The sequence below is a fragment of the Megalops cyprinoides genome, chromosome 3 (assembly GCF_013368585.1).
Source record: "Megalops cyprinoides isolate fMegCyp1 chromosome 3, fMegCyp1.pri, whole genome shotgun sequence".
Taxonomy (NCBI): domain Eukaryota; kingdom Metazoa; phylum Chordata; class Actinopteri; order Elopiformes; family Megalopidae; genus Megalops; species Megalops cyprinoides.
In genome coordinates, this window is record NC_050585.1 from 19,116,271 (window position 1) to 19,141,959 (window position 25,689).

Below are 25,689 nucleotides of genomic sequence, written 5' to 3' on the forward strand. Positions count from 1 at the left end.
TTCACTATGAAGAGGGGAAGATGGTCCGGATTGTTGTTTAAATAGGCCCTGCTAATTTACTCACTGGGGGTTTCATTCATAATGTTTCATTCATAATAATACAGTCACAAATACATACCAATGTACTACAAAATGAATGTGAATCAAAACGTTAGCTAACCTCTTGAGTATTGCTCTTTGGTTAATGCACAGTACAGATTTTTGACGACTAAAGTTGTGTATTCAATATTCATGAACACGAACAGACTCATCCACTTAGATCAATCATACGTTCTATCACTTTATACTTTTACTTTCTGGAAAACATTGCATCTGTATTGCTGGAAGTCAGAGAGACAGATGAACAGAAGTGTTGGTGACAACCACGGTGAGGACACGGCAACATGACTTTGAATGTCCAGGGAAGAAAAGAAAGTGAAATGGAATCCTAGGAAGGCTGTTGTAAATCTCAGCCTTTGTCACCTGCCTTGCCAAACAATGCTCTCATAGATGTTGTAGCAGCCCAATAAAAACACTGTCAGATTTTGCCCCCCCCCCCCCCCCCCCCCAAAAAAGGCAGGAAACTCACGTTACCCAATGCTGGAGGGCAGGGTTTAATGACACCTCAAGTGACTCAAACTGGACTTGAGGAGGCTCAGATTTTCCCTTTAAAAGAGGTTCACGTGAGAATTAACAGGATCAGACCCACACCCTGCCAAATCTCAGATTAACCCACATAACCCATGTTCAAGTCAGCCTGGCAGCAAAAACGCACTGCTTAACAGCTCTGTTGTTACTTTCAAACATATCCAACTCTTTGGAGCTAAAAAATAAAACCCAAGACAGGCAATTTAACCAATTAAATTTTCTGCTTTTATACTCCCCCAAGCTGAACTGGACTGCATGGTAAATTCTGTAACTGAGTCAACTGGTCAAAACAAACAATATTTGCCCACTTCAGTAAAATGCTCATTATGTCATTGCTGATAGGTAAACTTGAAAAGGGAGACAAAGCAGCAACACAAACAACAACACCTGATCCTTCAGTGTGGTGCTGAAGCGTGTGTGAGCACAGCTCCTGAAACTGCCACATGCTCTCTTCCCACGGGAGGAAACTGACTTGGAGCCACAGTGACAGGTATATTGAGACTTGTGTCTACCACACACACACACACACACACACACACAGAGGCAGCAGGATGTGGGAATGTGCCTGTGGGCATCGGAGAGGCCCGGGAAACAGTGAGATGCAGAGCATGCAAGCTGAAACAATGGGTGCGGTGTGTATCAGTGAAGTAGCCAGGGGAGATCAGCTTACCTGCTCTGCCAGTGAGCAAAGCCTCAAAACATTGTTAACAAGAAGAGCTTTAATTACAGTGATTCATGGGGAATTCATAGGAAATAGGCACTCTGGGAGTGGGGAGTATGTGTGTGTGTGTGTGTGTATGTGTATGTACACATGCACAGGTGGGCTTGCGTACATGTGTGGGATGTACATATATGTGTGTGTATGTGCATGTATGCATGCACGTGTGTCTGGTGTGAGTGTGTGTGTGTGTGTGTGTGTGTGTGCTTGGGGGGGGGGGTCAATTGTTTTATGAAGGGTAATGTTTTATGATTAAATATCAGTAATTACATGAAACAGAAAGCTACTTAGTGAAAGTTTGCTTACATCTCCTACAATCTGCTGCAGTCTGACTTCCTCCCATGTACTCATGTATAGTTTTCACATCCCGAATGTCACGTGCTGAAAAGGGCTGGGTAGTATGCCCTACTGAGTGGTGTTACTGAATGGGGCCAGATGCAGAGACAGCATTGATCTCATGTGGTTCTCGAGTGGTTCTCACAGAAAACAATGACTTCCTGTTTTCAATCCACTGCTAAATCTTGTGGTGAGTTACTGCCAGCCAGGTGTGTTGGCCTTTTGTCTGATATGCTAAATAGACAAACATATGATGAAGTGGAGAGACCAGCTGGGGACAGAATTCAACCTCTATCTTCTGAACATGCCAGCATGCTGTACATTTTGAGCCCTGAATCTAAAAAAACGCAACAAAGTCTAATGTGTGATGTTCAGAAAGTAATTTGAGAGGTCCTCCGTTCGTCTTGTGTAAAACGTCAGTCCCATTTGGATTACAATCTAGCTCTCAAGTAGCACCTCTGTGAATTTTTTTATTTGATTAAAATGACTTTGGTTGTACACAATTACACTGTTGCCCTCAAAACCCCTCCCCACCCCATCAACAATGCCTTCCAATTCCTGGCACACACAAACACGTTCTTCTTTCCTTGGATTTCAGAAAAGAGGTCAAGTTGCACATGAGCAGGAAAAATAACAGATTTGTTTTCATCCAAAGTAGAGCAAAGGCTGTTTCAGCCATGGGAGAGGGAGAAAGAAGGGGTAAGAGAGATGGAGGGAGTTATTTCTACATTTTGGTGTCCTAAATAGGCCACACAAGATATCCCTTCTTGTGACGTTTGTTGTAATTAAAACTGAGGCACAGAGAGATGAGGCAATAACTCAAACACCAGGAACACTTTTTTGGAGGATTCTGGGTAATCCACTAACAGGACACACCTCTGTCAGTTTGACCCAGAGACAAAGATCAGAAACAGAAATTATACGGCTGGTTTCACAGCAAAGGCTGGCGGTAATCCGACGTTAGCCCGTGTGACCGTGCATGCCGGTTGCCCAGTGGTTGCAAAGACTAATTGGGCCAGGTCTGTTCTAAAGGAAAAAGTAAAAATGAAAAAAATGAAATAGCAGGCAGAACCTCACCGGTGAATCATCACCTTTCAGGTATAAATCTCCTCTGTCCTTTCCTGGTAAGGCGTGGAGTATCAGAAGATGTGTGTGGAAACATGCTTGTGCTTGGAGCCCCACCCAAACTGGATTACACACCTTCAGTCCTGGCTGGAACACACTGCTCTCTGATACCACAGCGAGGGACTCACTCATAGCGGAAGACAAAGCATCCAGTCTGGACCAGAACACTGTGCAAGTATCCCTCTTAAGTGAGGTAAAATAGTGCTGGGGGGCGAGGAGGGTCCAGAAATCATGAATGCAGGGACTCATGCCAAAGCAGATTACAGGCCTTTACCACTTCAGGGACTGGTGCTGGGCTAATGTTCGGCAAAGTTTATGCCATTTTTTTTTGCAATGTCATAGTTGTCACCATGTCAGGCAGCAATATTGAGAGAAAGCTCTGTGTTTGATCCCTTATAAGATCAGCACTGAATGAAATGTAAATGTATGTAGTGTCATACCTTGGTGGATCAGAGCCCTGTACCATTTTCCTGGGTCACAGGGAAGACGCCCAGCTCCTCACCCCACCCCCGTCAGGGATGGCATGACCCCACTGTGGCCTCACTGAGCCCAGCAGGGGGTGCATCACCCCCTAAAGAGAGGGCAAGTGTGAAAGTGTGATCTTATTGCACTCATTCCAACACAGGGAGCTCCCAGCTTCACACCTGCCCTGCTCCCAGCTTCACACTTTGAATCATACCCGTTTCACACTGTCAAACCCTGCAGTGAACGCTCTGCCATGAGACTGAAGATGGGGATAGGTGTGAAAGTGAATGTAATTAGCATGTGGATTGTTAATGTCTTTAGCGGCTCCTCTCAGGACAGCTGCTGTTGGCATTTTTACCACAGAGCAGCACAGCAACATTTTGCAAATGCCCAGTTCTGATCAAGAATCCCTTGCAATTTAACATTAATATCATCTTCAGTTGAAATGGGAATAAATGATCAACCACAGGTTAGCAAGTGAGCTGGTACCTGATTTTATTCATATTTTAATGCCGCATTCCAAATCGCTGGATTTTTACAGTGTCACATTTTAACAGAAGAGGCCGTTCTGTCCTTAATGTTCTATCATTCTGTCCTTAAGTCCAACACGAAAGCAAAACACTGCTGACCGCTTATCTAGATAGATATGTAATATGCCCAAGGCCTTTCTGTCCAGATCTAGCAGCTCTGTCAGCTCAGAAAACATTCTCACTATGTTTCTGGGTTAATCAAAAGCAAAATCTTTTAATCTTGGTTCAGTGCATTAAAAACACCATTGCTAAGTGCACATGGCGGTGCTGAGAAATGCACTCAGTGTATGCTGATGTCTGAAGAAATGTCTCCTTGAGAAAAAAATGCATCATGGTCCTAATCTTCCTTTTTCCTGAATACTGTAGAGATGTATGCCTCTCCCTCTTTAACTCTTATTCTAGCACTGAATTCCTTGTGACACACTTCAGAGGAAATCATTGTTTGCCAGTACAGATGTATCATATTTAACACAGATTGATTTTCAGTTCAACATGAATTGACAGGACTCCTAGGTCAGCATTTGTTGTGTAATCATGCCTCAGCTATGAAGCTCAGAAAGAACATGGATGTGGGGTGTGTCTGTCCTGAGCTCAGACACAGAGGTGCATTATAGGTCTTTGGGTTCCAGGTTGCAAGTCTGGGAGTTTAGGGACTGTGGGAATAACTTGGGTGCAGCCCTGGAACCACCCAGGTCACAGCTCTGTGGTAAATCTGGGTGAGGGGCACTGGGCTGAGCGTGGGTAAGAAGAGGGCCTCCCAAGCAACTGGCCTCCGAAGCAGCTGCAGGTGTCACTTGCGGACCAAGAAAATAAGCTAAGTATTGCTTTTGAAGCATATAAGAATATGCAGAACATTGTGACTTGGCTTGTACCTGCAATGTGTGAGTGCAACGTGTTTCAATCTCAGCTCTTCAGCCAGAACTATTTGATGGATAGTGGGAAACACTTGAAGTGGCAAGGATTGCCGTAAGAGTCAAGCAAATGCACTAAGTGCATTAAAGAAAAAACCCACACACACAGTGCATATGAAAAGTAAGGCTGCACGCATCATAGAAATAATAGAAAATTAGAATGAAATAATAATTTGTATAATACAGTACAAGAACATACAATTACTTCCATTTTAAAAATCTTAAAATCTTAAATCATCTTAGAATAGCTAAGTAGGCACAAGAAGCCAAGACAACCTAGAGGGATGACCACAAAATTCCAGGACAAGTTCAACCTTTGGCAGTTTGGCAACAGGTCAGGATTTCAGAGAGTTATTCTCACAATGAGCCACTGAAACACAGATGCGTTTTTTGACGTGATTTCATAGTATTTCTAAAACAGGTCAAATGATAAAACAGCCTGGATTGAAATAAGGGGCCAAGGACTGAGAGTGTGACACCATTGTCAATTCTGAAACTTGCCAAGCATGTCAGTCTTCATATATGCATTTAAACAGCACAGGTATGAGCAGGTATTACAGGGAGTGTGTGTGTGTGTGTGTGGGGGGGGGGGGGGGGGGGGGGGGGGGTTGTCAGCACCCATGAATTTCCAGGGAGGAACAGCCACGGGGGGAAAGAGCCCTCGACAGCTCGCTGTCTCTTGCATGATGTCATCTTTCAACCCACAGCCGCAGGCACCTTCCATCCCATAAAACACTAATTATGCCTGATTTATCCCCTCCTGCTCATCCTCGGCTAGAAGAGAAGAAAGTAAAAGGCTTTTCACTGATGCTGTAATTCTATATTATTTCATCCCAGCCTCCATTGGGTCCACATCTTAAATAAACAAGCGCCCCATAAACTACAGGCATATTCCAAGAGAGCGCACTCACTGTTTTTTTCCTTTGTCATTGACACAATCCCTGGGTTGGGCATCTCCCTTGAGGACAAGGGTATAACAGCCCTTTGAAGGAAACACTGGTGCTTCCCGTTTTTACAAGTTCTGGCTAGAAGGAACTGTAGAAACAATATTAGCATGTTGCAAAGATCTGTCTTGGATTGATGTTACGGTACAACTTGAATGTTGTCCAGTCTTTGCCATCAAAACAAAACTGACTTCAGGGTCACACAACGTGGGGATATTTGGTCATTTCTGTTATGATAGTGCTTTCCCATTCAGGGTTTGAACCCATAACCCTCTCCAAGTGTATTAACAGCCAAGCCATAACTTTGCCATAACTTATCACATGCGGTAATTGTTGAATGTATCACAGAGTGCTTTCCTCATTTGAACTCTGCAGGGGCCTGGGTGTAGCCATTCCTTCATGGGCAGAGAACTTGAACTTGACCTTTGAGCTTGACTGGCAGATTTCAAGGAGGAATTGATTACAACGCTCCCTGGGCAGTTGTGAACATGTGGTGGGTTACAGTTACAAAACAAAAACATTTATCTGAAAAGACTGTTTTGTTGATGTTAATGAGGCATGCAGTATACTTAAGTGTTAAACCTGGGCCCTACATATGTTTAGTCTCTTTTTGTGCTTGCATACTGAGTTATCTGTACGTGTGTCTGTGTGCACGTGTTTGGGTTTCTTAATATCCATGTTTTGTGTGTGTGTGTATGCATGCATGTGTCTGCATTACTGTATATGTGTGTATGTGTGTACATGTATACAGCATGCATGTGTGTAAGCATGTATGAATGTATGCACTTGTGTGCGTGTGCATGATTGTGCGTGTGTGTGTGTACATGTGTGCGTGTGTGTGCATGTGTGAATTTGTGTTAGTGTATGTATGCATGTGTGTGTGCACACCTTTCCGTGTGTGTGTAAGGGGCCAGTGAGTGAGTGTGTGTGTGTGTGTGTGTGTGTGAGCACACCTTTCCCGGTGTATAAGGGACAAGTGAGTGGGTGTGTGGAGGGGGTTATGTAACCAAGCTGTACTGTATGGACCCATGTGTTCAGGCACAGAGCTCTGGGGCATCTCTCTCCAAGCTGTGACATGTTGGATGCAGGTTGCTGTGTTTAGGTTGCTCTCTCTAGCATTCCTGCTCCTCTCTGCATCAATGAGTCCCATTCACTCTAACAGACCCCCACCGTGTCCTTGGCCCAGGCCCAAAGGGGCCTCTCTTACCTAGTTTTTCCAGTGAGCGTCAGAGACTCACCTCTGGGGAAAGCACTCAGATTAATGGAGCCCCTTTCACCATTGCACAATGACTGTGTTTTGACACCTGTATCAAAGATCTTAAATAAATTTTTGTAGGCAAAATGTAGCTCATTCACAAAATATTAATAAGCAATAAATCATTTTCCCAAATAAGTATGTTTATTATTTCTATGTTGCTGTGCTGTTAACATTACTGAAAAAACATCCAAATCAACTGACCACAGTAAGCATAATATCAACCAATCACAAAGTGATTGGTTGATATTAGAATGATGTTAATTGTAATTCTCAAAGAATGATTTTATATGATTAAACTGAAATAATTCAGAAATTCTACTTGCAAATGTTTACAGAATTCTGCAAAATATCTGCAGTTGTGATTTAATTGGTTGGCACTTTGTCTAACAGAAAGATATCAAACTGCACATCCCACCAATCCTAAAATGAATCACACAGAAATTTGAAAGGGCTGAGACTGCAAGAACTATACAGGTGTTTTCAAAGCCTCGGTCACAGTGGGGGAGTTATCAATCGATCTACTATACAATAAAATGAGTGAAGAGCAGGTTAATGGGGATTTTTATTGCAGTCGATGTACCTTATGTCAAATCTAGGCATCATAAATCAACTGTTAAGTACACAGAGGAGGTCTTCAAGGAAAGACTGATTAATTATGCAGCTGAATCACGGGAAATCTGGCTGGTTTTTGCCGGGAGTCATGTTGTGGCAGGCGCCAGTCGTAGTGTACAGTCACAGGGCAAGTGCTCACTCCCAGCAGGCTGCATAAATCTACTGAGGATATGTTTGAACAGGGTGGCGAGCAGGAACATGGTGTTAACAAAAGCTGTCCGTGGATTGGTTAATAACCAAAGAGCACCCATTCTGCTTGAAACGCACACGCTGGTGAGTCATTCAGCCTTGCCAGAGGTTTTGAAAAATATGCCAGTAGGGAGGGAGGCAGGCACACAGGGGAACATTAGGGCCATTTGCAAGAAATATTTAGCAAATGATTCCACCTTTAAATGTCAAAACCTTAGACTTTAATGTTGAAAACTTTGATTTCACTGGAGCAAAGTGGAAGATGTCGGTTTGGCTGACCTTTGTAGACTGTGGGCGGAGCAGGTAGTTCACATGGAGATACTAGCTTGGCCCCAAAGCACTCCATAGTCTTTGCCCCAGCTAACAACGCATTATGTTTCCACGATTACCACGGCAACGATGTGAAAATACCATGATATGTGTGATTTTTCAAGAGATGGGACTCCACTGTAAGCGGTCTCCAGGTTACCTAAATAAAGCTCTGCATTTCAACTTTTGTGGTACAGGGATCACTTCAATAGACATAAATTCTATTTCTAGTTGACTGACTATGTGAGAGGGAATTCTTAAGTCTATGATATAAGATATATGATATACATACACACATTTTCATATTTGCCACACTGACCCATAAAAACTCAACAACATCCTGAATCCTCACTTCACGTGATCATGCTATAAGGTAAATTAGCAGCAGCATGTTTTTCATTTTTGCTGCTGTGTTACAGGTTTGGCACACTGGTCCATCCAACAAAACGTGCTCTTGTTGTGCCTCCAGCAGTCGGTAAACCAGATCGCCCTGACAGCCTAATCTCGTCAGGGCTGATTAAAATGCCGCTAATTCCATCAGTTAACCGGGCACCATTGATGAGACCTGTCTCCCACGCTGGGCAAGTTGGGGAGGGGCTGTAGTTCCTCACACCTCACCAATACCCCCCCAACACACACACAGAGTTCCCATGTCAACGGAGCAAACAGGAGGGCTTTAGGTTCTGTTCAACAGAAGCCAGCCCCACCCCTTCTCTTTACTTTGCTAATCCCACTACCCTCCCCTTCATTTTGTCCATTCACCCACTCCACCACCCCCACCCTCCCTTCAGGAAGCACCCCTGCCAGGGGCTGCTTGTCAAATCTAAGCCCTGGCTTCAGAGGCCTACCATACCATTGATGTGGGAACATATTGATTAAATGTAGGCCTTCAAGCTAAACCCAGCTTATGTCAGCCCAAGGAACCATCCCTGCCAGCATTAGATGGAGTTCAGAGCAAGGGTGTGGGTGTGAACACCCTCAGAGAATTGGGTGTGCTGTGTGGGATGCAGGAGTTACACAGTGGAAACTAAACCTCACCTACACTGAGAAAAGCAAAAAGGCAGCCAACAGTAGCCAATTTACATTTCTCTTCTGCCTGCTGGGCGCAGCAATTCTGGATTGGGCTTGGTTAGTAGTTGGATGTGACCTCCTTGGGAAACCAGGTTGCTCATGGAAGTGGTGTTGGTGGGCCAGTAGGGGGCAGTCTTCCCTTTGGGCCAAGCAGAAAACCAATACCCTAATGCAGTGATAGGCCTATAGAAGCTGTGCTGTAGGAGATGCCATATTTCAGATAAGACCCAGAGAGGTCCCATGGCATTTTTCATAACGAGTACAAGGATTTCTCAGTATCTTCCAGTCTGACTCTGTTAGTATGGGTATCTGGTCATATCCCAATTAATTATCTAGACTGCACCTCAATTACTTGTCTGGCTGAGATTTTGGAAACTATGTCACTTTTACTAAATATTTCAGAACACCAATCATATATTGTAACATTTCTCTTCAAGCATACATGCATTTCCCATGATATACAACCATCATGTAAAATGTTAAATACGAAGAAACAGATTGGATTAGACCCTTCGCCAGTGGTGCGGTGCAGTAGTTTGCAGCTGGGGAACTGAAATTACAACCAGTAAGCAACGGATCTAAACCTCCAGGGGGAACAGCTGCTGCATGCCTGAGCAAGGTGGTAAACCTGTGTTATTTGTGTCAAATTTCCAGCTAAATTCATAGAATATGTGTGTCAGTGTCAGTTATGGAAGCTGCTGAGGGCAAGGATATCTGCTAGGAAAATAAGTTACATAATATGAATGTTACTGTTCAGAGGGAATGAAGACTACCCAAATACCTGAGCCCCACTTCATCACAGTGCATCCATGTTCACTGCTGCAGTCATTCAGTCCAGCACTGATCGTGTGTGTGTGTATGTGTGTGAACATGTGTTTGTGTGTATGTGTGTGTGTTTCTGTGTGTGTGTGTGTGTGTGTGTGTGTGTGTGTGTATGAATATGCATTTGCGTGTATGTGTGTGTGTGGTTGTGTGAATACAATGCAAGTCAGAGGATTTAGTAGCAAAGCACAACATCCCAAGAAAGTAAAAACACAGGACACACTGACACTGCACAAAGCATACCGCCCCCTTCCATTGATGTGAATTACAGGGAACCAGCAGTAACACATCTGTTATTACAGTGCTAACTGCCACGTGCTCATAGGCGGCCTCTGCAGTCAATGTTGGGAGAAGAGAGGGGCTGTTAGGAGGGAAGAAAATGACAAAATACGGTTTGCCAAGTGTTTGACTGAGAAAGCCCTTTGAAGACATTTGGAGTTCATAATTAGAGGTGTTTTGGGACAGGGGAGTGCACTGGCCCCACCATCCCATTGATGAACCTTGAACTGAAGGTGTGGTGCAGTGTCAGCTTTGCCAGAGAGATGTGACAGATATACAGTCTTACTGCAGCCTGCAGCTGTAACACAAGAGTAGTAAAGCTGGTGTGTGTATGTGTTTGGGTGTATGTATATGTGTGTATATGTGTGTGGCTGTTTGCAGTTGCATGTATGTGTGCGTTTGTGTCAGTGATTGTGAGTGTGTGTGCATGTGTATGCGTATGATGTCTGTGTGTACGTGTGTCGGCATGCGAGTGTATGTGTGCGTATATCTGTGTGTGCTCGTGTGTGCGCATATGCATGTGTACGTGTAGGTGTGGCACTATTGCAGGGGCCTCTGGGACTGACAGCAATGTCAGCTGCTGACTCTCAGGCTGTTTAGGGGCTGTCAGCTCAATTCATGTCGGGACCAGTAAGGATGCCCAGTCTACTTCTCCGCCTCATGGAAAACTTATGTAATTTTCCTACATATTCACTCCCAGGTGTGCAGCCTGGGTCAGTCCCTAGTTTATGTGTAACTATGGAAGGTGTGTATTTCATTCATAATAGAATTATGAAAGTAATGTTTGAAACTTAGAGTTGAAATGTAGTGTTGAGAGAGGTTGGTGAGTTAATATACTTTGAATGTTTTGTACTCCCCTCTGAGACATATTATTGATTATTGAACCAATGCAATATGAAGTAGGGCCTTAGCAATTATTGGATTAAACAACTCACAATTTCTCAGACATATTTAATTTTATATTACAATAGTGATTCGTACTGGGAAAACATGGATATATTAGAGTACGGGTATGTATTTATCAATAAACTAACTTTTTTTTGTTTGCGCACAGTAGGGGTAATCCTTAAAACCGTCTCTGAGGGAAATCGTAGCTCACAATCGACAATATAGTCATGCACAATAAGGCTGTGGTGATTCCTCTGTGCCATTGCAGGGCGTCAAATATATGAGGATAACTACCTGATCTAGAATACACATGTAGCAGAGCTGAAAGTGGTAGCTTGTGAGTCCTACGTAGAGCTGATAGGGTAACAGGTAGCAGCAGAGCACTTACATTGGTGACGTCACTACCTAAGACTTGATTAACCAGCATCATTGCCTATGGAGCTAGGGGCAAATTGTCTTCAGCTCACCTGTTAACAATGCTGGTCATTAGAGTTTAGTCATGCAACGAGAACAGGAGTGTGGAGTTGCTGACCTTTTTCATGTTTGTTACACACAAGTTCACTGCGCGGTATTGTAATTAGGGTTGCCACCCGTCCGGTTTTAACCTGGACAGTCCGGTTTCAAGGCTATATGTCCGGGTGTCCGCTTATGACTGTCATTTGTCCGGTTTTTGCAATGTTCTCTCTGGGGGGAAAAACAAGCAATAAAATCATGTGGTCAGGTCGTTGACTTTAAGTGTGTTATTGCATAGGGGTGTCCGGTTTTGGCTTGTTGAAAAGGTGGCAACTGTAATTGTAATTACTACCATCACTGTCAGTGTACTGCTCAGATCCGCTGGTATGTAAGGCGTCAAGTATGTATGTCAAGTCCCATTGTTAAGTCAGAGAGAAAGTTGAATATTGTAGGCTGTTAATCAGAGTACACAGTCAGGTTTTTCGCTGTTGTTGTCTCTCAGTAATATGCCATGTCCTGATGTGCTGATTCTCAGTGATCTGTGACCTACTGACAGCATTGAGGAGTCTTGAGGAGAGACAGATAACGTTATCACTGCAGTGTCTCCCCTGGATTCATTTCCGTGGAGCTGCGGGCACTGCTTATCCATCCACCTCTGATAAAAGGATGTGTTTGGAAGAGATGTTTTTCCCTTTTCTTTTTATGCTTTCTCATCCCTCACCCTCCCTCCCTCTCTCCTTCTATAATTATTTCCTTTTTTTATTTCATCCTTTACCGTACTGTTGTCTAACTTTACTTATCTTTCGCCCTCTCATTTTGAGTCTGTTGCTCTCATCCTTCTTCCTCATTCTGCAGAGTGGTGTGATCTGCCTTATTTTAGACCCTCACACCCTTTAATATGCTCCATGCTCTGCCTCTGTTTGATCCTCCTACCTCCTGGTGCATTCAGTATTGTGCCTAGAATTAAAATGGATGGCAATGGACAATGTTTTTGAGTGACCCATTCATTTTAATACACGATAATCTATATGTGCGTCTCTGTCATTTACATTTAGTCATTTGGCTTCCGAAACTGCATTCAAGAGGGTTAAGCAATTAGCTGCACAGATATTAAAACATTAGTGCCATGCTGTCCTTGCAGGATAAGTGTTTCATCAGCAGGACAAACAGGTATTAATGTGAACAGCTACACATAACATGCAGTGTCTGCTCAAATGCCATTCAGCAGTCTCCTCACTCCCTATCAGTGACAGACTTTACTGTCAGTGCATACTCATGTTCTGTCAATGCATTTAAATTAGAGTGACATAATCATTTCATTCCACCTCTCTCATTCACCTGCTTTTGGGGTTAGCAATGTACCAGCTGTGTACCAGCGTTCACAATCAGCTTGTATATGCTTACAGAAAGGAGACGGACGTCTCTGAAGTGCATTTATTATGGATGTTTCTTCCCTGATGTTTAGCAGACATGGTATGGAAACATCATTCAAAGTGCATTTCCTTTTTCAGCTGTGGAACAGCCCGGGTCGCCCCTCAGGTCCTAATCCCCCGCTTTTGCTAAAGGGAGGACAATGGCCCTGTTTGTCTCTTCTTTGTCCGCAGAAGAATTCCGCTGACAAACAGCAGTGCGCCTTTAAAGGCAGGCTGATCCCTTCCATTACTGCGAGCCACTGGGGTGCACGCAGAGGCAACAACATATAAGGAAACCAAAGGGATGAGCCTTACTGTTTCAGATCCCTTTACATTAAAGCTGTTTTCAGAGCCCAGCTATTTGAACTGGCTTTACATTCTTCGTAATTATTTTCTCTTTTTTAAAATTTTTACTTGATCTATATAATTATCTATTGTTTTCCAATGTGCACTAAATCATTTTTTATAAGTGCATTAATTGCCTCCTCTTTATTTATTTTTTTATATTCCAATCATGAACTGTTTGTTCATTTATTTATTTTTCACCCCAGCAAGTGAGACCACAAGCCAAACCATGACATTTTAAATATTTGAGGTCTTCATAAGCGATCATTAGCTTGGTGCCAAATTAAAAGCCAATCTAAATACTTGAAATTCAGAAATTTCTTTTTCATAGTTTTATGTTTGCTGTATGTATTTTCAGTTTATCCAGCACAAACTCTTCCCATCAACAAATCTTACAGATTCCAGTGCTTATATGATCTGATTTCCTTGTAGGTTCTCCCCAGCAAGTTCTCTACATAAAATTATTATGCACACCAAAGGAATAGATTCTCTGACATTTTAATGGATTTTAACACAACTGACGTGTAAAGTGGGTACCTGTCTTGCATCTACAAGTACAGATTCATTTCATTTCTTTCAAAGACATGTTTTGAAATATCATATTACATATTACATATTACACTTTTTACATTATCAGCATTCATATGATATAGTGATAAATGGGATATGATCAAATTTAGTGGGTGATCTCTTTTTAAATTGCTAAAGGAACAAACAGCTTGTTTATTCATGTTTTGAGTCAGGTTTTTTTTTCAGGCTTCTAAGCATGCCCCCAAAACATACTGACCACACTGAGAAATTTGTGTTCAATTAATGGCGCTCACATGACCACAGTATGAGGAGCTGGAGCCTAATCATGGTTCACGTGAACATTCAATTACTGATCTAGAGTTCCACAGTAACCCTTCTGCAAACACAGAGACAATATATATATATATATATATATATATATATATATATATCACTTTTCTATTAAGCAGAGGAGTGGTTATTGCACACTGACTGCTGCTTACATGGGTCACAGATTGTAGAAATGACTCAGGGGTCTAGATACGCATATCAACTGGAGTTTGGCCTGTCAGCTTGGGTTTGATAGCATTTCTGGTGCAAGCCCAAAGCATAAATGAACTGGATTCAATCCAACATGTGGAAGTTGTTTGTTACAGAAAAACAAGGCAAGCCTTCATGGATATTACAAGGCAGGGAAAGGGTGGAGACTAAGTTAATGGAGCATGGACATGCTCCACGTTTACATCAAATCTTATTTAGATCTCACATTTGCAAATGATCACATCTTACTCATTTAGATTGGATCTGAAAAACAACAATAACAACAACATTTCACGTGTGTGATCAGGGAGCAGTCTTGTCCCAGTTCTAAAAATTTGTGGTTCCTGGAATTTGTGGGAACCAGCGCAAACGCGAGAGGGAAGCTGTGTCCAAAGGCATCTGTGATGCACGGCTCTGCCATGGCATCTGTGTATCATTGCAGCAATTGTTCATCTCACCGGAACTGCTACACTAGCAGAGCCCAAAGCAAGCCTCAGCACAAAGAGCACAGGAGTGCTAATGACAGGGATTTGGATCCGCCTACAGTCATAAATCAGTGTGATCTGGACAACGAACAAATCAGAGGAAAGAACACACACACAAACACATACACATACACACACATGTACACACACACACACACACACACAAGCATATGCATACCCATGCACAAACACACAAATGCATGAACATACACATGAACGTATGTATGTGCACACGCATGCACGCACACACACACACACACACACACACACACACACACACACACACACACACACACATTCATATATAAACTCATACTATGTACATACTCCTAAAAATGCAATGAAAATATTTCATTTGCAGTTACAATGTACATGTAATTTGTATCCAAAGTGTGGAGTTTCTTTTACCATTGGTCCTGACTGCATCACTGCCGGGGGATTCATGCATGAGATAAAAAAAAAAAATGATACAACTGGATACAATCAGTGTTCAGTTACTACGGCCACTCACGGAGACTTTACGAGGGGCGCCTGTGATTCGTCTGCATGCTATAATGCAGCAGTCGAAATTCATAAAAGCAGAAGAGAGAAGAAACATTATATATACATAGCATTGTGAAATTCTGTTACAGCAGGAAAGCAGAAAAATGTTCTTTTGGGATGAGCTTGAGCACATCTGAGGAATATAAACCACAAAAGCATGAATGAAAATGACCCTCGATGATGTTTTGGTGCCAATCAGCAGGTCTGTAATGGAATCAGAAAAAGACTAGCACAATTTCCGGTGACCGTGACTTGAAAAAATGGACAGAGCACATGAAAGCTCACAGATGGGTTTTGGAAGAGACGGCTGAACAGATGGAAACATAATGACACGTGATTGGCTCAACCACATTATGACCTTTTCCCCCACAGTCCTCTGCTATGAGCTGGGGCAAAACAACAACGTGAGTTATTTACTGAAGGCTCATGGGAGATCTGCTAAGGTCCATTTTTCTTCTGCACCCTGATGAAGGTGTGCATTGGTACTAAGGTTTTGGAGTTACGCTGATTATAATTATGGATGTAATATTATCATTGTTGGTATTATCATTATTGGATTGCATGCTCAGCATGTGAGAATTAACATAGATGAGGAGGAGGCAGGGGGGAAATTCTGACTCAACACGCACTGCACAATTGGCAAACTTGGCAAGCCATTGCACATCATGTTAGCTGGACGTCATCTCACTAAACTGGATACTTGGCAAGCGTGCACCGCACAGCTAGTAAAGGTGCATGCACATAAGGGTTTGCAATACATCACACCCGTGATGTTATCGCTTTACTGTGTCCAAAAGTCGATGCTTGCATGTTTCTAACATGATAACGTTTCAGAGCTAAATCCCTAAATGTGGCAGTGTGTGGGTGATCACGAGTGGGATTGGAGAGAGGGTCATGATTATCTTTTCTGACAGAATAATTCTACTTGTGTGCTGCTTCTTCTTTGAAGAAAGTCACTCTGCTTTGAAAGCTGTCTTTTTTCCAAGGTCCTTCCATTGAAACATATCTCATTCCCTCCTCTGTGTGGGACGTTCCGACACAAGCGGAGAAGACAGCTTTGCCCAGGCAGAGAGGGCCTCCAAGGCCAGCAGGTGATGAATAGCAGAGTCCTCCACTGCTATCATCTAGGTTGCCTTTCGTTTTCCTGATTCTCCACCCCCGTCAAAGACATGTTACAAAGATTAAAGGGAGAGAATCTGGGATGATAAGTATGTATCATCATCTTATGAGGATATCAATGTGTTGTGAAGGTTGTTTAAAATGGTCTACACATTAGCACGCAGCACCAGTCTATAGACAAACTAAGGTCGATTCACTGGTTTGACCACTGACCAGCAGAATGACAGTGGTCAGTGTGCTCCATCTCCTCCACCCTCTGCATGTGAGAGGTAGTCTGATTTTTGGCAGAGGCTCTTACACGGAACGAAGCCTTTCCAACATTTAGACAAGTCTGCCCTCGTATGGTCAAATATTACTACTACACGGGTTGCTTTCAGGGGTGCAGCAAAACATAAACAGTTTGCGTCCTGACGTAGCCTCCAGTCGTCACCACGTTTAGTTGCGTTGCTTTTGGTATGTAGGAAGCGGTGTGGCGGACAGCCCTATGAGGGAATCGGACTAGCTAATTATTTTGTTGGATGATAACCACAGTTATTACACCACTTTATTGCGTTTTAAATCGACAAGATATCAAGTCTTTGACGTCAAAAGGCCGGCTGATTTTGACTCCAAGTCGTCGGTGCGAACGGACATAAGATGTCTGAAACGTACGGTATGTCATGGTGACTGTTGTAGCCATGTAGTTTGCCGAGCTGAATCACACCTCAGACTAGGCTAATGTTTTAGCTGTCTGTCTGGTTAGCTGAGTTAGCAGTCCAACAGTATGAAGTAATATTATTTTGATGACATTTGTGCATTTGGCTGTAGGGCTTACGTTGTCTCAAAAGCATTGCAACGAACAAGCTCGTTAATGTAGCTATCCAGACTTACATGTCACGAGCAATTTCTCAACTTGATAGCTAACGTTGATTTGCTAGGTATTAGTAGTAGCTACGACTGAAGTTTACCCAGGTGTCAGTGCCGGATGTTATAGTGATCTCTTGTTTCCTCTTTCATTTCTTGCATGCTGTAGGCTGGCTTTATGGGGCATCAATTTGGTTATATAGCTAACTAGCCAGGTATAGCTAGCCGCCAAGTAAAATAGCTGGCCTTGTACCTTGATCGCTGTTTAGAAAGCTTAGTAACATCTGTCTACGTTGCGTTACTGTGGACTTCCTCGTTTTGTCGGTCAGAGAAATCCCCCAAACGTTTTTGCGGCTGTCTCTGCGAGATTTCTTTCTCTTCTGTGTCAACTGCATTTACAAAACCACGTTACACTTTTTTCGTGAAAGTGACCACAGTTCGAACAACCCGTCCTGAAAATAGCTTATACAGGGCTTTACTGTGTCTCTCTTAAGGAGATCGCATGTGCGAGGTTGTGCTTTCAGCACAGCATGTATGTATAATCTGACAGATTTGGAAAGGACACGCAATCAAAACAAGCACATCGCGGTTGCTCGTGCAAAGTGACTGCTGGTACGTGTACTTTTCTTCAGGGTCTGTAGAGCCTGCTACTCACAATACGTTTAGCTATTGCTAGCCGTGACGCTGAGCCAGTGAGTTGAACGACTTGGGCATGGTTTCCCAAACTTTGTCCTAAGTGCATCCTGTGTGTGGATTTTCAATCCGTAAATTGAGTGTAAGGACATTATTAATATATTTGAATCCCTCGAAGTTTTGCACTTGCTTTGGTGATTGAGTCAGGTGGAATTGCAGTGGAGTTCTTAATGTTGAAAAATGTGGGCATCTGGTTTGGTTTCTGAAATGAAACCACTGCCCGTCTGAGAATCAGTGCAATACAGAATTCAGAGACAAAGCAAGTGGAGGTTAAACTGAGCCTCTGACTCGACCCACGTGGCTGTGTGATTATTAAAGATCCCGTGGCAGGGCTCCCGAGTAGCTCAGTGATTAAGGTGCTCCCCTTGAGTGCAGGTTGAACTCTACAGTCCAGGTTCAATCTCAGCTGCCTCATTAACCAATGGTGACCGGGACCCCAGACCAGCAGAACAAACTGACTTTATTATGCCAGGGGTAGAGGTGGGTAGGTCAGACAGGGTCCCCTCAACTGCCTGCTCTCGGGCACCCTGCGATTTGTCAAACTCATGCATGTTGGGCTGTTTGGGTGACATTAGCAGCATCGCACCTGTCCTCCACTTCACTGTAATTCATGAGATGAGCCAAATATGTAATTGGCTATTTCAAAATAGGCTTGCATAAAGGGGAAAAAATTAAGACATCCCATGGTACTTATAGGAGTCAGGGTGTTAACCTCAGGGTCCTGTTCAAATTCCCAAACGTGTAAGTCCAGTCTTGTAGCCTAATCATTTCCAGGCATCTGATGGGCTATACACTCCTGCATTCCCTACACACTTTAATTCCTCAGGCCATCACTGCAAATGAGGAATTAGTTCTCAGTTAACTTTCCTGGTCATGTAAAGGTTTATATAAAAAGGAACAATAGTCTGGCTGGTACAAAAATTCCCAGCCACAGAAAGATCGTAACACTGCATTTGAGAAGCCCTGTTTTGAGCTACCGTTGTTATAATGCAATGTGGTATACTCTCCTTCAGGCTCATTCTGAATGGAGCAGTATTGGAAATTTTATAACTTAATAGTTTTATTACAGGATCTGGCTGTGTCCTGAGAAACATTTTATTCCCTGACCATGTCAGGTGGTATTTATAGATTCTTCTCACAAACACAGACCCTGGATCAGTTTCAGTATAACCGAGTTTCACATGATTGAGGATGGGTAAGCTGATCCCAGGTAAGGGCACATTTGCCCGATTAAACTCAATCAACGTTTAAATTCCAGAATTAACAGAGGGAAGAGAGGCCGTTCACTCTCTTCCTCTGAAGAGTTACCTAGTCTGAAGCAAAAACACAGCTCCTGGAAGGATTGGAGTAAAGCACTCTTATTGTTTGATTTTTTTGTTAGTGTAAATATGATGAATGTAGTACTTACAAGGTTTGCACTCTTGTCTAGAGCAACTTATAAAGCAGTGATACAGAGTGCATCTAATAAAGTAGCATGAACAGCAGCAGACGGAGAAGACAACAGACTGCCTCTGCAGCATGGTAAACACTCTTTGACGCTTCAGCTTTCAGGGAGTGGGGGAGTTTAATGGTTCTTGTTAGCCTGTTCTAAAAAGAGCCAAGAGTTGAGTCACAGATGTCAAGAGCATTTTGCCTTCCTGCAGACTGAGGAGGCACAGTGCTTTTTGCTCCCAGAATGGCCAGGTGCTCATTTGTTCCTTTGACTGGTCACACGCCTGTATTTAATGTGCCAGTGATTAGACAGGTGAAAGTTGTTAAGCAATGGCTGGTTTAATTGCACAGTTACAGACAGACAGAGACAATGGCAGCTAAGCTGTTCTAAATGCAGTTGGTTGAAATGAGTTCAATCATGGTTACAAATGGAAAATGGAAAATGATCGCATGATCCTGAAGATATTTACAGACATTCAACAATAATGAATCCAACACATTTGATTTTTGGGGACAGGTGGAAGTTCTCTTTCAAATATATACTGCTTTTACAAGCTACAGTGTCTTGATGATATGATCTCTGCACCTTTCTCAGACATGGCTGTATATTACACCTGATGTTGCTCCATGCCTGTGCTGTCCCAGCCCAGGCCATCGGGTCATTTATTAGCTTGTTATTGGCCTTATTGGGTTGAAGGGAATAGAGTGCTGGGAGATTCAGTTACCTGCAGAACGGCGGCCGTTGCTTTGATCTAGTGTTGTCTCCAGCTGGCTGCTGTGACAGGCAAGCTGACAGTGTCCCTGGTTCCCTGAACTCCAGGCTCTGTTGTCTTTGTTGGTATGTGTACACAGGCTACACCCCTTGAGTCAGCTCTTCATGTCCATAGAGAAAGCAGGGTGTTACTGTCACAGTCTAAAAAAGGCATAGATCAGTCTTCTAGCATTCCAGTCTGATTTGTAATCTGTATTGGGTCTTTAGTTCAGCTGCCAGCGACTGTTTCATGATACACACACGCATCAGTGAATGTGAGCTGAACTAGGAGCAATTTTTATTGCTTTGTGGTTATGTTTAGGCTAGCTCATGTAAATGAACTTTATCATAGTCAGGCACCATGTAAATCTTAGGGCATGTTCTGTAGCCTGGTGAAGTTCTCCACCCTCTGACACACACAGCCAGACACAATGTCTGTCTCTGGAGAGCTTTGCAAGTTCCATCACTGAACATGGGGAAGGTACACCTAATTAGTTAAACTGCATTAAGTAATTTATTCTATACTTTTAATCTTATTTCACTTAACAATATGTGTCTGTTTCTTGACTGTTGTTTCATGCTTGTCATGGTAGGTGAGATTGTGTTTTATGTATCCTGTTACGAATGTGATTGTAAAGCTGAAATAATTTGAAATGACCAAAGTGCAGAACTGAAATGGCTTAAATGAAATGATTAGAAATGGCAGATATAAAAGACTGCAGTAATTAGGAAAGACTGAAATAAATGCAAATGACTGAAATGAGACTGAAATGATCAGTAAGAGGGGTGTTTAGCAGTAGTTTTGGACTGGCTGTGTCGGATGCTGAGAGAGTCAGTGGGGCTGCTTTCATGTCCCTCCAGCTGGTGGAACAGGGGCTGAGACTCAGTGCTGCCAGTGAGCAGCCGTTCTCTGTCCCCACTCCTGTTGTTTGCCCTCCTCCCGGTCTACAGCTCTGCTGGCCTTGCCTGCCGGCCATGTGTCTGAGACCAGCAGAGAGGGGCTGGCCTGACGCACCAGGGAAATTGTCTGCTGTGGGGCCGGGCGCCCTCTTGCAGACTGTGCAGTCAGCATCGAGATGCCTGAGTGGGCGGGGCTGTGACTATTCTCTTTCTCTGTCCTCTGGTGTCGGCCTCCCTTGCCCATTCCCATTTGGCCAAGATGACTGTATATCAGTCTTTGGAGCCAGCCCTATCTGTCCTGCCCGGTTCTAGAGCGCATTCCACATCCCACACAGAACAGCAGGCAGAATTTATGGCGACGGTCTGCAGGCGAGCTCACCGCAGGGCCGTGTAGACAGGGATGCTTGAGTCAGCCGAATGACATCAACACTGCTGAAAGATGAGCAGCACTCACTGCGTGTAAGAATTACATCCCCGCCCCAGTCATAGCTGAGCCCGTTTGTTTTTCGGGAAGTGTTTTATCCGACTGTGTTGTGTGTCTGCCATGTCAGAGGTCCCTGCAGAGGTCACAGACTGTGCACTGCACAGTGGACTGCCCTGCCTCAAAGGTGTGGCCGTGTGGGCGTGACAGAGTGATGACAGTCACATCAGGATCGACTAATGTTGGTTACAGTGATGTGGAGAGGAGTGATGTGTGTCACACACATGCACACATACGCAGTACCCACTCCGTGACAGTTACAATGCCGCACATTAAAAATTAAGAATTCTAAATAAACCACAGAAATTTCTTGGGGGTGCTATGGCTATCCTAGGGGTAGCTACAGCACCCCCGAGTCCCTCCCTGGCGCCGCCCATGGCTCCACCCCTTAAACCAGTTTAAGTTTTTGTCTTTTATTTCCAGTAGTTTTGCAGCATGGTGGGAGAACTCTTTCAGAGCCTTTTTTAGAGCACTAAGTCAAAGTCAGGGTTGGCTTTGGAAGGACGAATGCTCTTTATTTTAACGCAGGGCTTTCATTGACGAATGGTTGCACAAGTTTTTGCAAGCCAGGTGTGGATGTGCCTTTAGGCCTCCAGTCCTCTGCACGAGCACGTTGCGGTGTTGACATTTCTACCCCTCTTTTTTTTCTCAGATTTCCTCTTCAAGTTCCTGGTGATTGGCAGTGCTGGGACAGGGAAGTCCTGCCTCCTCCACCAGTTCATCGAGAGCAAGTGTAAGCGGCAATGTTTTTATCACTACTTGTAGTTTCTGCACCAGACTAATGATCCACGGTGAGGATTCCGGTTAGATAAACTATGGTCAGTTTATCCAACTGGAATCCTATCTCAAACCCTACTGTGAAAAAATTTCAGACTGATCTGTAGGGAGTGCTTGATGGTAGATTGAGTGTAGATTCCTCTTCTCTAATCTGGCAAGGAACGATAGGAAACTCCAGTCCTCCAGCACGTACATGGGGAGTATGTTCACACTCAACTGTGTTTGTCCAGAATAAAATGAGATTAAATTAAATTATTTTTTATTATATTTTTTGTTTGCTATAGAACTGTTAAATGTGATGTTGTAAGGGAACAGCGGGATGAGATACCCATTAAAGTACCATAAATATAAATATATTTTGGTGTGAATCACACTCACTAAAGTGGATACGATAGTTTATTAGATAGCACCCCTATAATAATTACATTACATTGCATTCATTAATAAGATCCATAGTGCACTGTGTACACTGTCTTGGCTTGATGGTGACGATTGCCGGTAATTAAATGATGATTGTTTTTAAGGATTTAAAGTCTCATCTCAGTGTTCCACTTCCCAAATGAATGACCCTATTGGCAAATGGGTTTTATCAGTAGCATTCCCTATAAGCACAGTGGATTTGGTTAACTGCAAGAAAAAGTGCCGTGGCACTCTTGTGTGACCACAGTGTCACAGTTCACAGTTCCTTGTCTCCCCACTACAGTCAAGCAGGACTCTAACCACACCATCGGGGTGGAGTTTGGCTCCCGCGTGGTCAACGTCGGGGGGAAGACAGTGAAGCTGCAGATCTGGGACACTGCTGGGCAGGAACGCTTCAGGTAAACGGCTGCTGTTGGTCAGCGGGCTGGAAGGAAATAGCTCTAATACTCAGGTCATTAGCCGAACAAGCAAAGTTCTTTTGAAGGATTGCAGTGAGACGCAGATGACATTTAAGGGATGTGAGCATAGCAGAGTATATAATATAGTAATATATTTATATTGTATTCTAGTTTTATTATGTAGCTGTGTATTGATTGTAGGGAAGGAATGCTCATTTGCATATCTACGCCCCCAGGTCTGTGACACGCAGTTACTACCGTGGAGCAGCAGGAGCTTTGCTCGTTTATGACATCACAAGGTAAGAAGGCAGGCAGCTGAGAAGGACATCACAGCAGAAGGGTCTCACAGCATTGGGTAGAGATGGACTGTCTAACGACACATGTGTGCGCACGCGCACACACACACACACACACACACACACACACATACTGAAATGCACATGCATACACATGCTCTCACACTGACAAGCATGCACACTGGGAAAAAAACCTGGGGGAACTATCCTAATGCATTCAGACTGGTTCTGTGATGATCAGGGGCTCAGCGTGGGCAGAGAATATCCCTGTGCGTCTGTCCCTGCAGCCGAGAAACGTACAACGCCCTGACGAACTGGCTGACAGACGCACGCACCCTGGCCAGCCCCAACATCGTCATCATCCTGTGCGGGAACAAGAAGGACCTAGACGCTGACCGGGAGGTGACCTTCCTGGAGGCCTCGCGATTCGCCCAAGAGAACGGTAACACCACCCGTCCCCACAGCAGCACTGTGGCTCACTCCTCCAAATAAATGGTAAAATTATCCATATTACAATGGCTTTGCCCAGAAATATCAAGGCTACAGTTTTGAGGAAGAGTGGAAGAGAGAGGAAGGAAGAGTGTGTGTCATAGTACAATACTAACTGTGGGGGGAAAACAGCAAAACACTATTAATCTGTATCAGTATTGATAATTAGTATTAGTATCATGTTTATACTCATACATTTGAAAGAAATGGGGTCTGGAACCACAATACTATGGGTTTTAGTAGCTTTGCCTAGCTTAATCTGGATTGTTGCAGTGGAATGAAGAATACTTAAGAATGCCATCTAAGTGGCCCTGGATAAAGGTGTATACTGAGAAAATCATTGCAGGATGATTGGCACTACTCTACTCATGTCATCGTTAGTATTAATGATCGTTGGTGCTACTCTACTTGCAGCACTCATCCAAGCAATTAACAAGTGGCTGACGAATCGCAGGATCACGGGCGAATGATGCGGCTAGCTTTGAACCGGGCCATAGGGCTCAGTCTGTGCTCAAAGTGAACAGCTTACCAAAAGAGCAAATCGGAATCCGCCAGCTGTCAGTTTGAGTGGCCAATCTCTGGCACTTCCCTGCACCCAGCTTTCACTTCCCTGTCCCCACTCAGTCCGGCACTGGATTAGCTGCTGGCCTTAAACCCAGACGGCTGGGGCAGCGTTAGAGAAGGTTTTCTGAGCCTTACGGGTGTGTTAGGGTTTTTTTTCCCTCCCTGAAACAGGAACCTAATATGACCCTTTGATAAAACTCATTTCATTTCCTTTATAGCATTCATATATAACAATATGAATAGAGGTAATACAACAGAAGCACATGCAAGGAGAATGTGAAAAATGCTGTCACCCTCTGTCTCCCTGTTGGTAGTTTGGTAGCTGTGCTGACTGTGTACTTTTGTGCTGGCTGTGCGGTAACTGTGTTAGCTGTGTTGACCATGGCAACTGTGATTGCGCAGAGCTGATGTTCCTGGAGACCAGCGCTCTGACTGGGGAGAATGTGGAGGAGGCATTCCTCAAGTGCGCCCGGACCATTCTCAACAAAATCGAGTCAGGTAAGCACGCTGCAAAGTGTGTGTGTTTGTGTGGGCATGCTTGCGCGCTTGTGTGTTTGAATGTTTTTTTGTGGGCATGCTTGTGTGTGTGTGTGTGTGTGTGAGTGTGTTTGTGTGGGCTTTCTTGTGTGTGTATGTGTGTTTCTGCCCTCTCACACATGCGTGTCACCGCAGGTGAGTTGGACCCGGAGCGGATGGGATCAGGGATCCAGTACGGAGACGCGTCTCTGAGGCAGCTCCGACAGCCCCGTGGTACTGCAGCACAGAACAGACAGCAGTGCAGCTGCTAGGGGCGCCCCCTCCAGGTCAGTACTGCACAGTGCAGCTCTGCATCAGAGTGTATTTCTGTCACGGTCATGTGTATTTCACACAACTGTGTTTTTGTCTCGCTCTTTCTCTCAGCGTGCAGGACCCCTCTCCCATTCTGCACCCTCCCCCCCTTTGAGGAACCTGGGTCCTTCTCCTCAAAGTCATTCTGCAACCTCTGACCTCTGTTGCCCTCTGACCTTTGACCTCCAACAAGGGATTCACCTCTCAGCCCTGTGGGAGAGTGCTGGAGCTTGGTGCCTGGGCTGGTGGAACCCGCCAGGTCACAGGGGGGTGCCTCAGTACCGCACACATGGGACAGGGTTAAAGACTGGGGGGGGGGGGTGTGGG

The 25,689-nt window shown here is 44.0% G+C and overlaps 1 protein-coding gene across 1 annotated transcript; it reads left to right on the top strand.

Annotated features, from left to right (window-relative positions):
- Positions 1–16,943: 16,943 nt before the first annotated feature.
- Positions 16,944–25,689, top strand: LOC118774734 (ras-related protein Rab-4B-like). The gene is made up of 8 exons (XM_036524199.1): positions 16,944–17,143; positions 22,243–22,323; positions 23,071–23,185; positions 23,422–23,484; positions 23,769–23,923; positions 24,937–25,032; positions 25,207–25,337; positions 25,435–25,689. The coding sequence occupies exons 1-7, from the start codon at positions 17,128–17,130 to the stop codon at positions 25,320–25,322; spliced, it is 642 nt and encodes a 213-aa protein (XP_036380092.1). The 5' UTR covers positions 16,944–17,127; the 3' UTR covers positions 25,323–25,337; positions 25,435–25,689.

Excerpts from the sequence above, each read along its gene's own strand:
- LOC118774734 (XM_036524199.1), top strand. Across the intron at positions 23,186-23,421 it reads GCTGGGCAGGAACGCTTCAG|GTCTGTGACACGCAGTTACT; the intron begins GTAAACGGCTGC and ends CTACGCCCCCAG. Across the intron at positions 23,485-23,768 it reads CTCGTTTATGACATCACAAG|CCGAGAAACGTACAACGCCC; the intron begins GTAAGAAGGCAG and ends CTGTCCCTGCAG.